Genomic DNA, 15,316 nt, shown 5'->3' on the forward strand with positions numbered 1-15,316 from the left:
CAATGCAAGACACATTGTGATCAGTGTATAACAACATTTGATAGTCTGGCAGATATTGTGATATATATATATATATATATATATATATATATATATATACACACACACACACACGCATGTGCGCGTGAGAGAGAGAGAGTTATAGAATGGAGTAGATAAGATCCAGGCTACATATGTTTCATAGTGAGCAGAACCTCAGAAGTGGTAAATATCCAAGCGAGATGTATACCGCAGGCTACTCTTCAGGCCAAGGATATCTTGATTAAATAAAAGTTTACATTGTCACAAGGAGGTACATGTTAATACATGGAAGATTCAATCAGAATGTGTAGAGAGCACAGTAGGAGAGAAGAATATAAATGTAGAGAGAAATAAGTATTAAAAGAAGGAAAAAAGAAGAAAATATGAGTGAGAGGAATGAGGAGTTTAAGCAAGGTCATTTGATCAGTAGTATTCAATAGGGTTGTTTTGGCTGAATCATGGAAATTAGCAAGAGGAGTGGTATTTGAAAAAAAGATAATGTGGAGGGAAGAAGGTGAGGAAATGTTTTTTATCAATAGGAAGAAAAAAATGTTCATGGTCACCTACCATGAAATATATAAGGAACTTTTTCAGTTTATCGTACTTTGATACGGAAAAAATCCACAATTTTCCATCTCAATAAACCACTATTGTCCCTGAAAGTTGTTTTTGATATTTACTACGGATTGCTTGAAGCTAACTTTCTTCCTACACTTTGATCCCTGGATCGTACATTTATAAATATATATATATATATATATGACAAGTTTCTTTCAGTTTCTATCTGTAGCAGGAGCTTGTCTAAAATTCTAGCAAGTTCAATCCTACATGGAACTATACAATACTGTATCTAGTAGTGGATGGTGATGATGGAGGCTATAACTAAATATTTACAACAGTACGATAACCAAATGAAAGAATAATAGCTTTAAAGCATACACATTAGGTTATAAAAACTTAACTAAATCAAATTAAGTTTTTGTTTTTACTTATACTCCATTACAAGTACACTTAAATTTAGTCATCTTTAAACACTTTAATCCTATATTTCCACATAACCTTTGGCAAGATTTGAACATATATTTCTCAAGAAGAATTTCAATATTCTTACCAGTTATGCTATATCAAATTAAGAGCCAAAAAGTTTTACAATAATTACAAAAACACTGGTAATAGATAGGAATAGTTTTAAACAGATATAAATATCACAGAACTATATTTTTACATAACTGAGACATTCAAAGATTGCCTATGTGTTTGTATTACCTATGTGTTTGTAGGTTTATATAGAACTAGTATGTCCTTCAATAAGGTGTTTATCTGTACCCAATTCTTATAATAGTTTAGCATTCTTTCTAGTGGACAGATCTGCTACCCATTCATCCTACAAGCCATTGTAGCATAAGAAAGATAGACATTTACATATTAACTACAATGTCATAACCAGTATTATTAAAATGTTGTTTTCACATATGTTTTGCTATACTGGAGACAAATCTATGGATTTCTTTTACCATAAGCAACACCATCCTTAACTATTATGTATAGATATACAATGAAACATTGTTGTCCTGTGACTATTCATACAGTTCATAGCTATTTTAAATACTCAGTTGAAACTGTGAAAGAAAATCAATATATATATATATATATATATATATATATATATATATATACATATATATTAAAATATTTCAAAAATAAAAACTTAATATATACAAAGCTTAATTTATTTGACCTTTGTGAAAACTATACAAAACAGTCTTCGATAATGGAATTAATATCTACTTAAGTAGATCAAAGTCTCTGGAGAAGACAACAATACCCACTTTTTGTCCTAAAACAACTAGCTAACTACCATGCTCTTAGAAGTGGGTACATACAACAAAGACTTGTTTCTAATTTCTTACAGGTTTTATTTCTAATGTTGCATGTATGGTTCTTATAAATCAGAATATCGCATGCATTTTTGGAGGAGGTATTTTATAACTTCATACACTTCTTAACACTAATCATTCAAGTATGAAGAAAATATATAATATAATAGTTCGTCATCATCATTTGATGCCTGTTTTCCATGCTGGCATGGGTTGGATGATTTTAGAGGATCTGACAAACCACAGGACTACATTAAACACCAGTGTTAGGTTTCATATGGTTTCTACAGCTGGATGTCCTTCCTTTCTAACACCAACCACTTTACAGTGTATACTAACTGCTTTTTTTGTGATACTGCTGTTAGTGAAATCATCAAGTATTTGTGTCAGTGTTATGAAAAAAGTACTGAGTATACACTGTAATGTGGTTTACATTAGGAAGGGCATCCAGCTATTGAAACCATCCCAAAGCTGACATTAGAGTGACATAGTCCTGCACCTCATCAAATCTTGTCAAACCATTCAGCTCATGCTAGCATACATGTGTGGGATGGAGGAGAAGATATATATTCAAAATTTAAATATTCAAATTCCAGAGTATACTGAACTTATTTTGTGCATGACTTTTGGTCCACACTGTACACACACATACATGTGCATACACATGCCATGCACACACAAGTACAGCTAAGTAAAAATAAATGTAGTATTTGATTTCATTTCTGTTCCAAACCAAATCAGCTTCACTTTTCCACCTCATGAGGTTGATGTAATAAGTACCAGACTAGAGTTCAACGTAATTTATGAAGCCCCCTGAAGTGCCCCAGCATGGTCACAGTCTGATGGCTGAAACCAGTAAAAGAATGTAATTTGCACTAACTTTGGATCTGAAACTAAATCATTATATATTTATACAGTTGAAAGCATTACAGCCAAATTGAAACCTTAACTGAATTATGCAATGAAACTATTTCATATTTTATCTGTATCAGTTTCCTAACGATACAAGAATTCATGGTTTGTTTGTTTGTTTAATTGTAGGACGGTGATATCATCTTGCTTTTATACTTTCCTTTTTATGCAGTATTTTTCTATTTAAAATTAGTGTGATGTACCGTATTTTAATGTGTATAAGGAACCCTCTAATTTTGGGAGCTTAAAATTTAGAAAAAAGGTTTTATAAGGGATTATAATAGAATCCATGTATAAGAAACTCCCACACATTTTAACCTAATTTTTGACAAAAAAGGGTTCCTTATACACGTTAAAATATAGTATATATTATTTGTTTTAAACCTCTTTTTCACTGCACTATGTTTTACAATGCAGTGTCATCTGCATATACTCTGAAACATTACGCTGCATAGAGGCACTAAAATGTCTTTTTTAATCACTCATCCAATGTATTTAAATCCTGTATGAACAACTTTTAAGCATTAAATCCATTCCTAAATACTATAAGATTACCACCTTATTTTGTATTTTAAATAACATTATCTTACACATATATATATATATATATATACTAGTAACTTTCTTCTTAAAACTTCACTACTCACAGGTATAAAAGCATAGTAGTAAGAAAATCTATTGTAGGCAATGTTTTATATGTTTTATCTGCTCATTTGCCATCAAATATGGCAAACAAATGGAGAAAGCAGAGGGTTGTGAGGTCTCCTTTACTCCTGTCTTTGCTGAAGATTTAAGTCTCTCTCATGCTAGTACTAGAGAAAATGCATCTAGTATTCTCTGTAAAATGGCTAGCATTGGGAAGGACATCCAGTCATGAAACTGAGTCAAAATGTCACACATGAGCACCAGTCTATGAGCAATGGCTCCTAAAAGCAAATGACTCAGAGGACATGATGACCAGACCAACCCATGCCAGCATGGAGGGTGGATGTAGAAACGGTGATCTTTTTTCACTCCTTACTACAAAAAAACAAAGGATTGCAAAGATATCAATTTTCATTCTGCACAATTCTAAATAAAAAATAAGTGATCAGCTGCATCATCAATCTGTGAAAGTAATAAAATTTCTTTCTTCACTTACTGTGCAGCATAAAAGAAGTCACAATACATTAATCTTTCATACTCCTGAGTGTGTTTACTCTCAGCTATAAAATAATGAATTTCTGTTGTATAACATCTATATCAGCAACAACAAAGTAGAATTGAAGCTTTCTATGTAATTTATAACATAACATTGGCTTTCAAGAATCCTTTGCATGTATTAGATACCACAAGGATACTATCTACACTTAGTTCAGAAATATGTTCCAAGCCCATCATAGAACAACATGTTCTGAACAAGATGCAGCGTAGGATTTTCTAAAATGGGTGATAGTATTTGCTTATTAATACACAGTAAGAGAAGGTACAATTTGGGTTCTTGAATTTACTTGTTCACAATACATGTGCTAGTGGATGATTGTTCGTATTATATACGATTTTCTGATTTACAAATCTTTTCCACAGATCTACAGCATAAATTCACAGCAGCTATGTATCATATGGGAGCTCGTAAGAAAGTAAGGGTTGTAAGAAACTGATGTTTAAGCATCAATAACAAATTAAGCAGTAAAATGGATGAACTAAAGAAAATAATAATCATTAATTATAAGCATTAAGAGATGATAAAAATGTATGTATATAAATTATGAGTCTCTGGAATAGTGATCTACCAAGTTTATTTATTAAGATAAACAATGGTAAGTTGAAAAACGAATGTAAATATAATTAGCTGTATTACTTAGAGACATTATGGAGAAAATTGTGGTAGAATAGCCCAATTGTTTATATCAAAAAACTTATATTATCTAACACCACAGTTAGTAATCCTAGATTGCTTATAATTCACTCCTTTTTACTTTGTATTATTTACTTCTTTAATGTTCTGTTATTTACTTTTCCTGACCTGAATAAAACTGATTCAAGTTATTTTGAATCTATAATGTGAAGTCAATTTTGTAGACCCAGAATATAAAGCAAAGATAAAATCACAAAAACATAGAGAAATTCAAAAGGAAATTAATAATATAGATTCTTTTGGCAACAAAAATCAACTTAATTCTGCAGACTACATAGGCATACAAAATGTAACAAAAGTCAGTTCATATTTAGTACATTAATTTGTTGGATTAGTGGGAGCAAGCCAATCTGTTTCTACATAACAAATAGATTTTGCACACTTCATTTCATTTCATGCCAATGATAAAAAGAAAAGAAATGAATACTAAATAATTAGACAAAATGGAAGATCAGCTATGAATCAGACTAATTTTCTCCAAAACTACACATTCTTCCACAATTAATCTAAGTATTTTTGATGAACTCTAAAATCACATTGAACACTACCAAAATTATTTTTTACAACTTTGTAACTCTAAATAACATCCACACACAGTTTGATAGTAAACTTGTTATTCATTTACTAAAATTATTTTTGGTATGTCCTAAAGATTAAGAGATAAGCAGCTAATGAATCAAGCTCCCTACGAATCAAGTATAACCAGGTATCAAACCTTGGTTTGATAGTAGGTTATAACTATTTACATTTTACACAGACCAGTACTAATATGCTTGAAGAAATAAAAACAATCATAATTCCTAATTTCTCTATTTCCGAAGCTAACAGAATCAATCTTTTATGTGTGAATAACTCTGATCACACAAAGTCAGGTAAGTGACTAACACATTGTGACATAGTTTAATATTTAAGCATCTTTCATGATAAAATATTTATCAGTAAAATAGACTAATAGCATGTAAAAACAAAAATCAATTAAAATCTAAATATGAAACAGTATTTCTATTGCGACATAGATATCCTAGATTGCAACCAAAAGATTACAACTACCAACCTGGTTTCTACTCTCTTCTACTAGCAATACAATGGGCTTTTGCTTTTCTGAACTAGCTCCAATTAAAGTTTATCTCTCTCTCTTCTTCCCACTACCCTGTCTCTCACCACACAGAAACTTCACAAAACACATTTCTTAAAGTAAACAAAGGAGTAAACAGTAAATAGGAGCCTCAAGAAACAGGAGTAAACAAGTAAACAGGAGCGTCAAGAAATAACAGTCAAATCTCTCCTAAATCCCATTCTAATGTTTTAAAGAAAGGACATGCTGCACAGTATAGTAATTGCTACACACAATAATGGAATGGTCACAAAATCTACTGGAGCAGATCTGACTTGGGTTAAACAACAACAGTAGTAACACTTCCCTCGTCCATCATCAAAGTGATAGCCCGCTGGATTTTCTCCACCCAACACCTGCTATGCTTTTGTTACAGATATCAATCTACAGATGTTCAAGTGGAACATCAACAGTATCAATACAAACAATGAGTGATAGACTACAAAGGTCACTGGCATTTATCCACCTCTCTTGACAAACTTATAGAATAACAAAAAATTGTGTTGTCTAAACAGAACTTCAATAGAAGAGGCTGAAACTGTGACGATATCCTCAGACAAGATGTTTATTACATAAAAAAAGAATTTGAAATATCAATAACATTTCCAAACAACTATATAAACATAGATTTCATTTGCTACAGTATTGAAGGAAAACATATTTAAAAAGCTTAAGATTATATAATTTGTTTTCTGCTTTTGTTATTGAACTCCATTTCCCCAAAAGAATAACAATAAAGAGCTTTACCTTTCATCTCTGCTGTCATCAGTGGAACATTCATCTTTTAAAGTTTCTTTGGTCATTCCACAACTGGACATAATCAGAGACTCCAGACTTGCAGTCCTTAGGGATTCTGAAGAACGCTTCCTAGGGATACAATAAGAAAAATAAGAAAGCATATTAATTCCAAATTAAAACAGCATGCAATTAATACATGGGCACACAAGCCACAAGTTCACAAAATGAAATTGCCAATCTAAAACTAAATGCAATTTTTAAAGTTGTTTAATAATGAAAAATTTTACTATAGCAGTAAAAATACAATTTACATAATTGTTTCAATGGTTGACATCATTACTAATGTCCCATTGGTAGATAGTACTAACTATTTATCTACTTTGTGTTCGATAAGAGAATATTTCCAATTTCTATCAGGTATAATTTCAGAAATTTATATTGATTTTTTTGTTTAATTCAAAGTATTTAACAAAGGTATTCATATCAAATAGTTATGTTTTATATACAAAAATCTAATAAAATTGTAATTCCAGCTGCATTTATTTACAAAATATGGAAGTAAATCATATTAACTTGGCTGTAATGAGTTAAATTCAAAATGTTCTCAATTTGTAATTCATTTTAGTATGAACATGCTTGTTCCAGTATTGTCCATAACAGCTCTGATTGATTATAAGAACTATGATATGAAACTAGACTGACACTTATTGATAAACTCACAAACTAAATATGCCAAATATACTCCCATTTCTCTCTATTTTATTAATGGCAATGTAGCTTAATTTTAAGAAAATTTAAAATCAGATTTACATTATATGACATAATTTCTAAATTGTTACTTAAAATTCTTCAAAATAGAGGTTACTGTTGGCTTAGATTTTATTAAAGGGTCCTTCTGTACTTAAAGATGGTAACTATTTTTTTTTCAGAGATTTGGCAACTGTATGAGCAGTAGGATTACACACATAGAACTTTTTATTGATTTAAAATTTGAAAAAAAATTGTGTCTAATATGAAAATAATTTTTCAATTTCTTTGAAACTATGTATTTCAAGAAAATATGTAAAATTTTACGTTTCTGTCAATCCAAATTATTTCATCATAACTTTATTTCCATTAACCAAATATATAAAATTATCCTTAGTGTGAGACTTCTTTATACATCAACCGATGCTACAATTACAAAATATATCTTCTTATGAGAGTGTCTCTCAACACACATTAAGTTGGATATAAAGATTGTTTTTTGATACTAATACTGCTTCTGTCACTAAAAATTACTATCTTCATAAATTTCTGATGAAACCAAGTAAATTTAAATCAATCTAATGTATAGTAATGTGCAAAGTCAACAAAATTTTAATTGCTACTGAAATTAAGAAAAAAAATTGCTTTTATGCATAGAACATAATACAATATGCAAAATATCATTAGTACAAGTTATTTTTGAATGAAGACAAATTTAAATGTATGGGAGAAAAAGACAAAAAAAATACAATTACAATTCATAATTTTTTTAATATATAATTTAGATACAAAAGAGCAATAATGTTCTTCAATCAAAAGTAAAACAATGAAAAATAATTATAAATTAACATGAAAAAGCAAATTCTCAAGCCTGCATAAATTCATGCCAATCCTAAATGTTTTGTTTAAAAAAAAAAATACAATGAAATAAACATATCACAGAAAGAAGCATAGTAAATGAAGTATTTTACATTCATTTCACTTATTGGCATAATCAAAACAAATCAAAATGATTGGTCAGAAAAATCATTGCCATACTTTTAATAATGCTCTGAAGATAATGTTTAAATCTCAGGCTGATGTAAGAGCTTTGTTGTTTAACTATTGTTTCAAATAGTAAACAAAGGAAATTCAAGGAAAAGAATAAATTAATAATTTTATTAAAACAATAGTTCTGTAACATAGAAACAAGAATATGAGTTCAGCATAAAAGAGAAGGATAAGGATAATGAAATATAAAAATAAACAAACTAAAAGACAGTTTTCTTCTACTTTATAACTTTCTTTATATTAAAGGTAACACCATACACAGGTAAGGACTCAAATTATATATATATTGGTAAGATTAATCCCTGTGTAGTAAATGCTAAGTAAACATAACTGCATTTAACTAAAAGGATTTTTAATCGACCAAAGTCAAAACGATATATACTGATTGCACCAAGTAATGTGCACACGCACATGTGCGCATGCACACACACACACACACACACACACACCACACACTTAATTTCTCTTTAAATACATAGATAGAGAAACTGTTTCTAAGAAAAAAAATCTACTATTTTCTGAAAAGGATTAAACTTCTGGTAACTTCTAAGTAACAAAAAATTTAGTTAGCAGGAAAGAAGATAGGACTCAACAGCCTTGTAGGAAGCTATTGATATACAGAAAAATAGTAAGTAGGAATCCCATACAGTGCACCCAATGTAGAATATGGCTGTGCAAGAGGTACAGTGGTATCACTGGCAGGTTGACAGAGAAAGGTGATTTCATTTGTGGCAAATGCACAGATATAATTACCTGCAAAAGTACTTAGGAAAAACATTCTTTCAAATGTTTAGAAGGCTACATAGAAATTGTTGATAGTTTCTCTTACCTAAGTGGCATAATTAGCAGTGGTGATGGGCATTTAAAAGCATAGCAGCCTAAATAAGAACAAGGTACGAAAAGTATATGCAGCTATTCTACTAACAACAAAGGGCTTCTCTAAGTTAACAGTAGACAGTATGAAACTTACAGAGTACAATGTTGCATGGTACTGAAACATCAGTGCTAAATAAAAAGGATGTGTAAGGGCTGGAAAGAAACCAGGTCCGCATATTTCAATAGAAGTGTTCAAGAAAATCTAGGTGTATGGAGAAATCAGATGTGGTGTGCAAGAAAGAAGACTGTTCTGGTTACAGTTATGTGATGTATATGAAGGATGACATTTGAGAAAAGAAATACCAAGCAATCCAAGCAGAAGGACAATGAGGAAGAGGAAAACTGATGAAGACATGGGAAGAAGTGATGGGACTGATATCAGGATGCTGAACTTTATAAAGGAGATGATGAGGAATTGTAACCAGCAGTGAGACAAACAGTATGCTGGAAAAGACCTATCCAACCCAAGTAAGCATGAGAAAATAGACATGAAAATGATGATAATGATGGTGACAGTAACAACGATGGAAATCTAGTAGTATAGAGTATGTTGTTTTCCAGTATAATTAAATGATGGCGATGAGCTGGCAGAATCGTTAGCCTGCCAGGCGAAATGTTTAGCAGTATTTCGTCCCTCTTTAAGTTCTGAGTTCAAACTCCACTGAGGTCGATTTTGCCTTTCATCCTTTTGAGGTTAATAAAATAAGTACCAGTTGAACACTTGGGTTAATATAATCGACTCACTCCAAGCTACCCTTGTGGCAAAAATTTGAAATAATTAAATGTTTATTTGCACACATACATGAAAAGTTCCCTTATCTATGAAACGTAAACAGCTCATCTGTAGTATCAAACATTCTCTGTATCAAACATTTATAATATTTTATAACATTTATGCATAAAATAATTGCAAGACTGTTAGATTATGATATGTAACAGAATTAGAATACATATAAACACATACACACACACATATTTTTTACTATGTATATGCATATACACATCATAAGCATCATCATCATTTTACAACTGTTTTACTATGCTACCATAAGTTATGCATGTACTAACAATTGGATGTCCTACCGAATACCAACAACTTTAGTGAGCTGAGTGCATTTTTTTGTGAGACTACCGCCACAGAAGTTGCCTTAGTGTCAGCAAAACTAAAAAGCCCTCTCAAACCATTCATTATCACTGTTTGAATCAATTTACAACTTGCAGAGGTATTAGGTGCATTTTTCATGACACTAACTCTAGTTGAGACACTGTGTGGCTCATAAGGCAAAAGAGAGTTCCTATGACTGAAAGAGTTGAAATTAAAGGATGATGAAAGAAACAGATTTATTGCTGTGAGGAAAAGATTGGAGAGTAGCAGAGAGAACAATGTTGGGGGAATACGAGAAGAGACAGGAGAAGGGGAAAGGGAATGGGCCATATCATGGATATATATGTGTAGGTGTGCTTCTTAATTTATACATTTATCATCCATTTTTCCATGCTAGCATGGGTTAGACAAATAGGTATTATGTTACAGTTAGATGCTTTTCCTGTTACTAACTCTACATGTCACCAAAACACACTCAGTGGTTGATTTGTTGACAGGGCAATGTCAACAAGCTTTACTATGCATAGCTCAGGGTTTTTCATATGAAGCACACCTTCATTTGAAGAACATAAACATTCACAGATACACACACACACACACATGCTTATTTTAATTTTGAACAGCACACAAGTTTTGCTTCTATAATTAATTGTCTATACTTGTAAGGAGTTCTATATATGAAAGACGTATTGCTTACTAATGTTTTTCCATACAAAAAGTATAGTTAAACTCAGACTACATAACCAATTTCAAAAGAACCTGAGATAAAAACATTGTAAACATAGATGATAAATGCCAAAATGTACCACAAGACAGATGTAATGAACATTGATATATCTGCACAAAAATAATATATATTTACAAAACATTCAAATAAGCTCTGCATAATCCGAAAAAATAACAAAATTATATGTAAAAGTAATGAAATGTTTGTAATTGTGGATAAAGACAAATGTATTGCAAAATTAACAGCTAGTGAATGACAAAAACAAATTTATTAGGCTTCAGAAAGACAAGATCACTAAAGTAAAATGAAACTTAAATTAATTACACTAACACAGCGAGCCAGTAAAACTATTAGAGCATCAGAAAAACTGCTTTGCGATATTTGTTTTGAGTTCAAATCCCACTGAAGTCAACTTTGCCTTTCAGCTTTCTAGGGTCAATAAAATAAAATATCAGTCAAGTACTAAGGTCAATTGTACTGATTTATACTCTCCCTTCATAATTGCTGGCCTTGTACCTAAATTAGAAACCATTAATTACAGCAATAAACAAACAAGATCTCCTAAAATCATTATAAACTCTCTATATGTTCATAATCTCTAATTATGTCTCATAGATGAAGAGCAAAAAAGCGACGATGCTATACTGTACTCAAATATTTCAGACTGCATCTCCCAAAAGATGATGCAACCGATTGATAAGCTTTCATTTCTTGTATTATCACAATAATGATTCCAGCTAAAATGGTCCTGCCAATCCCACTGTGTCTCACCGTCAAACCATAGACTAGATATTCCACCTAAATATTTATTCCTAGAACTACAAATTCTCAGACTCCCATTTTCTTGCATCTCTAGAGACATCAAACTGCAGAAACTCAAGCTAAATATCAATAAAATTGACCAGATCATTTTGGAGGGGGCAAGTATATCCGTATGTATGGCTATGAGGTCAGAACAAACAGCCATTATAAAGAGGGACAGGATGAGTGTAATTACACAAGAGAGAAAAATATGAGTGCAAGACGAAATGAGAAAGAAACGAACATGTGGTATACAGACAGCTAGATGTATAAGCTGACAAATAAATAGCTTGATGGAGAGAGAGAGAGAGAGAGAGAGAGAGAAGTGGGATGACTCAGCTAAAGAGTAAGAAAGTGACAACCATCATATCATTGAAACTTTAACTCAGGGGTCGGGGAACTTTTTTAACCAATTACCGCAAAATATATTCATTTTTGCAGGCATTACCCTCTTGATTTGAAGAGAAGAAAATCATAGATTCTTTGAATTCAAAAGGTTTATTGAATCTATTTATATGGAGAATACAATTATAAATATAACAAGTATAAAACAAATGCAATAACATAAATTAATATCCTCATTATGAAACAAAAGGATTTTTCTAGAAACTTTTTTATTTCAGGTTTTGGAGAAATGATGCTGTTTCAGTTTTACTACTATTACATCAAAATGGAACATTGGAGAATTTTGATGCCAGAGCAATTTGGATACAGTGTTCAGGGTCCTATCAATTTCTCTGCTTTATTTTAATGTTCATTAGAGTGGAAAGTCTTGTTCGCAAAGTAGGTTGTTGCAAAAGGCAGCAACATTTTGACTATCTCCTCATGCTAGAAGAAAAAATTCCATTGTAACAAGGAACATGTTTTTTTTTAATAATTTTACTTATGTCTGATGAGTTCTCATTACCCACAAGAACTTCATTTTTACCCCACTTGGGGTAATTTACTTTTGTTCACCAACCCCTGATGTAACTGAACAACATGAGAAAAGGATACATGTCCTCAGTCTTTTAATTATGTATCTGTAATATGATTCTTTTTTTTTAATTAGTAATTATGGAAAAGAAACAAAACTGTGTAGCCATTGTCAACAGAGGTGCGTTTATAACTCAGCCTATAACTCAAACATTTTTGAAATTGATCAAGAATAAGATTCACAACAGATTTTATAAACTACTGGTTAACAAGACATCAAATTTCAAAACATTAGCTGAAGGTTATGCTGTCATTTAAAACTAGGACCTTGATTATATTATACTAGAATGTGTTACATTCATAATATAAATAAAAGAAAAATTCATGCTTACTTTGAGCTGAGCATGAAGCCAAAGTTTGCAGGAAAGAAATACATAATCTTATTGGTACTAATTTTTATTTACTTCAGATGAAAGAAAGCAAAATCAATGCAAACCTAATCTACTATTAGAGTAATGGCTTCAAATTTTGGTACAAGGCCAAGGATTTTGAAGGAGAGGATGTGTCAACTACATCAGCCCTGATACTCAACAAGTACTTATTTTATTGACCATGAAAGGATGAAAAGCAAAGTCAAACTTGGCAGCATTTGAACTCAGAATGTAAAGCCAGAAGAAATGTCACTAAACGCTTTGTCCGGCGTGTTAACAATTCTGCCAGCTTGCCACCATATCTGGTATGAGATTAATCTTTTCTACTATAGACACAAGGCCTGGAATTTTAGGGAAGGGAGCTAGTCGATTACATCGACCCCCATTGTGTAACTGATACTTATTTCATGAACCCCGAAAGGGTGAAAGGCAACGTTAACCTCGATGGAATTTGAACTCAGAAATCCTCCATTAAAAATAGAATGCACTGAACCTATGCTTATTCCCACTTGATGAGCAATTTCCTGGATTGTTACACATCAGTTTTCCATGACTATTTGCCAAACCTTCTCAATCGGCTCCTCGTTTGGGCTTGTGGATGGCCTGCCTGAGCATGCCCGGCTCTCCACTGAAGTGCAGCCATGTTTGAAGTGTTTCTGACACTCATTGATCTGAGTTTTGCCCATTGCATCCTCACCAGAGGCCTACTGAATCTTCTGTGTGGTTTGAGCTTGAGTATCACCAAGCTTTTGGTGATACTGGTATTAGAATAATGCTAGCTATTTTATATTAAATTACGGATAATAGAGTAAAACAAAAGTACTTCAAAGGTATGCAACCAATTTAAACTCATTTTAAAGATATAAGTTCGAAGTTACTTTTTTATATGGCCAAAAGATTAAGTTCACTCTGCAATTAAGGGGTCCCAGGTTCAATCCTATCATGTGGCATTTTGAGTATGGTGCCTTTTACCTAAGCCTTGAGTCAACCTTCTTGTGAGTGACATTAGGTAGAGGGAAACTGTGTGGAAGGCTTTCAAATGGTGTGTACTTGTAATTCAAAGAGCCAACATTGGCACAAACTGTTATACTACCTGAGAATTACATAAAGGGTACACATCCACTTACACTCTAATTCAATCAAACAACTAAATGTTCATTATCAAATTCATGGAGATCCATTGACTCATTTATTTTTGAAGGATTATGTTTATTCTTAGTTTATGCTGAACAAAGTTTGGCCAACTTTAGAAAGTTTTTGTTAGTTCTTAAGTGTTTCAACAGTCTTCTAATGGTAGTGAAACTGTAATATAACTATTAAACATTTGCTACTCAGAAATGTTACAGCTTAATTTCTTTATCCAATTTCCATATTTATTATATAATAAATAGAGAAGATGCAAACAGAAGAAACAAAACTATATTCAGAAAATTTATTTTGGCTAATTAGGTTGAAGTCATAAGACCAAAGTTTATTTAACACACTATTATGTATTCACATAAAAATAAATGAAGGTAAAAATACAGATGCTCTCTCTCTCTTACACACACACACACACACATATTGACACACATACACTATGCATATAGGAAAATTTTTAAAGAAATACATATTAAACATATAACATTGCAAGGAACATAAGCGAAAAAATACTCGACATTTTTATTAAAAAAATAGAAAAAATGTACTTGCAGAAAAGTCTTGATATTTTTAAATGTTTGCAGGCTTTACTATAAGCACATATCTTGCTTCGTATACATTAGCAAAAATAAATGTGAATATGTATCTAAATGTACAATCATACACATATGTTGCCACAGACAAAGTAGATTACCATCTTAAATCACAAATTTCCATGTCCAGATCATTCACTGTCGGATATTCAAACAGTAAATTTCAGTGGCATCTATAAATAGGTAGTAAGTAATCGATCAAAACTATTCTGTCTTTTTGACAGTTTAATATTTATCTAAAAATGCATTTCTAGAATATATTTAATCTTCCAATCAAGTCACTAAATAGCCTATATGTCTATATATATATATACATATAAACATATATATATGTATATATATATATATATATATATATATATATATATATAT

General features: G+C 31.4%; 1 protein-coding gene across 9 annotated transcripts in view; it reads right to left on the reverse strand.

The window, feature by feature from the left end:
* The window catches only part of LOC106868342 (protein Aster-B), a 264,262-nt gene that overhangs the window by 177,423 nt on the left and 71,523 nt on the right, over positions 1 to 15,316 (reverse strand). For 4 of the 9 annotated variants that reach the window (XM_014913557.2, XM_014913555.2, XM_014913552.2 and 1 more), the window contains one exon: positions 6,569 to 6,688. In XM_014913557.2, the coding sequence (XP_014769043.1) occupies positions 6,569 to 6,688 (120 nt within the window). Of the gene's footprint in view, positions 1 to 6,568; positions 6,698 to 14,903; positions 15,004 to 15,316 lie in introns of those variants that run through there. The other 5 variants (XM_014913556.2, XM_014913554.2, XM_014913553.2 and 2 more) reach the window with 2 other exon arrangements.

The sequence above is a fragment of the Octopus bimaculoides genome, chromosome 5, assembly GCF_001194135.2.
Source record: "Octopus bimaculoides isolate UCB-OBI-ISO-001 chromosome 5, ASM119413v2, whole genome shotgun sequence".
NCBI lineage: Eukaryota > Metazoa > Mollusca > Cephalopoda > Octopoda > Octopodidae > Octopus > Octopus bimaculoides.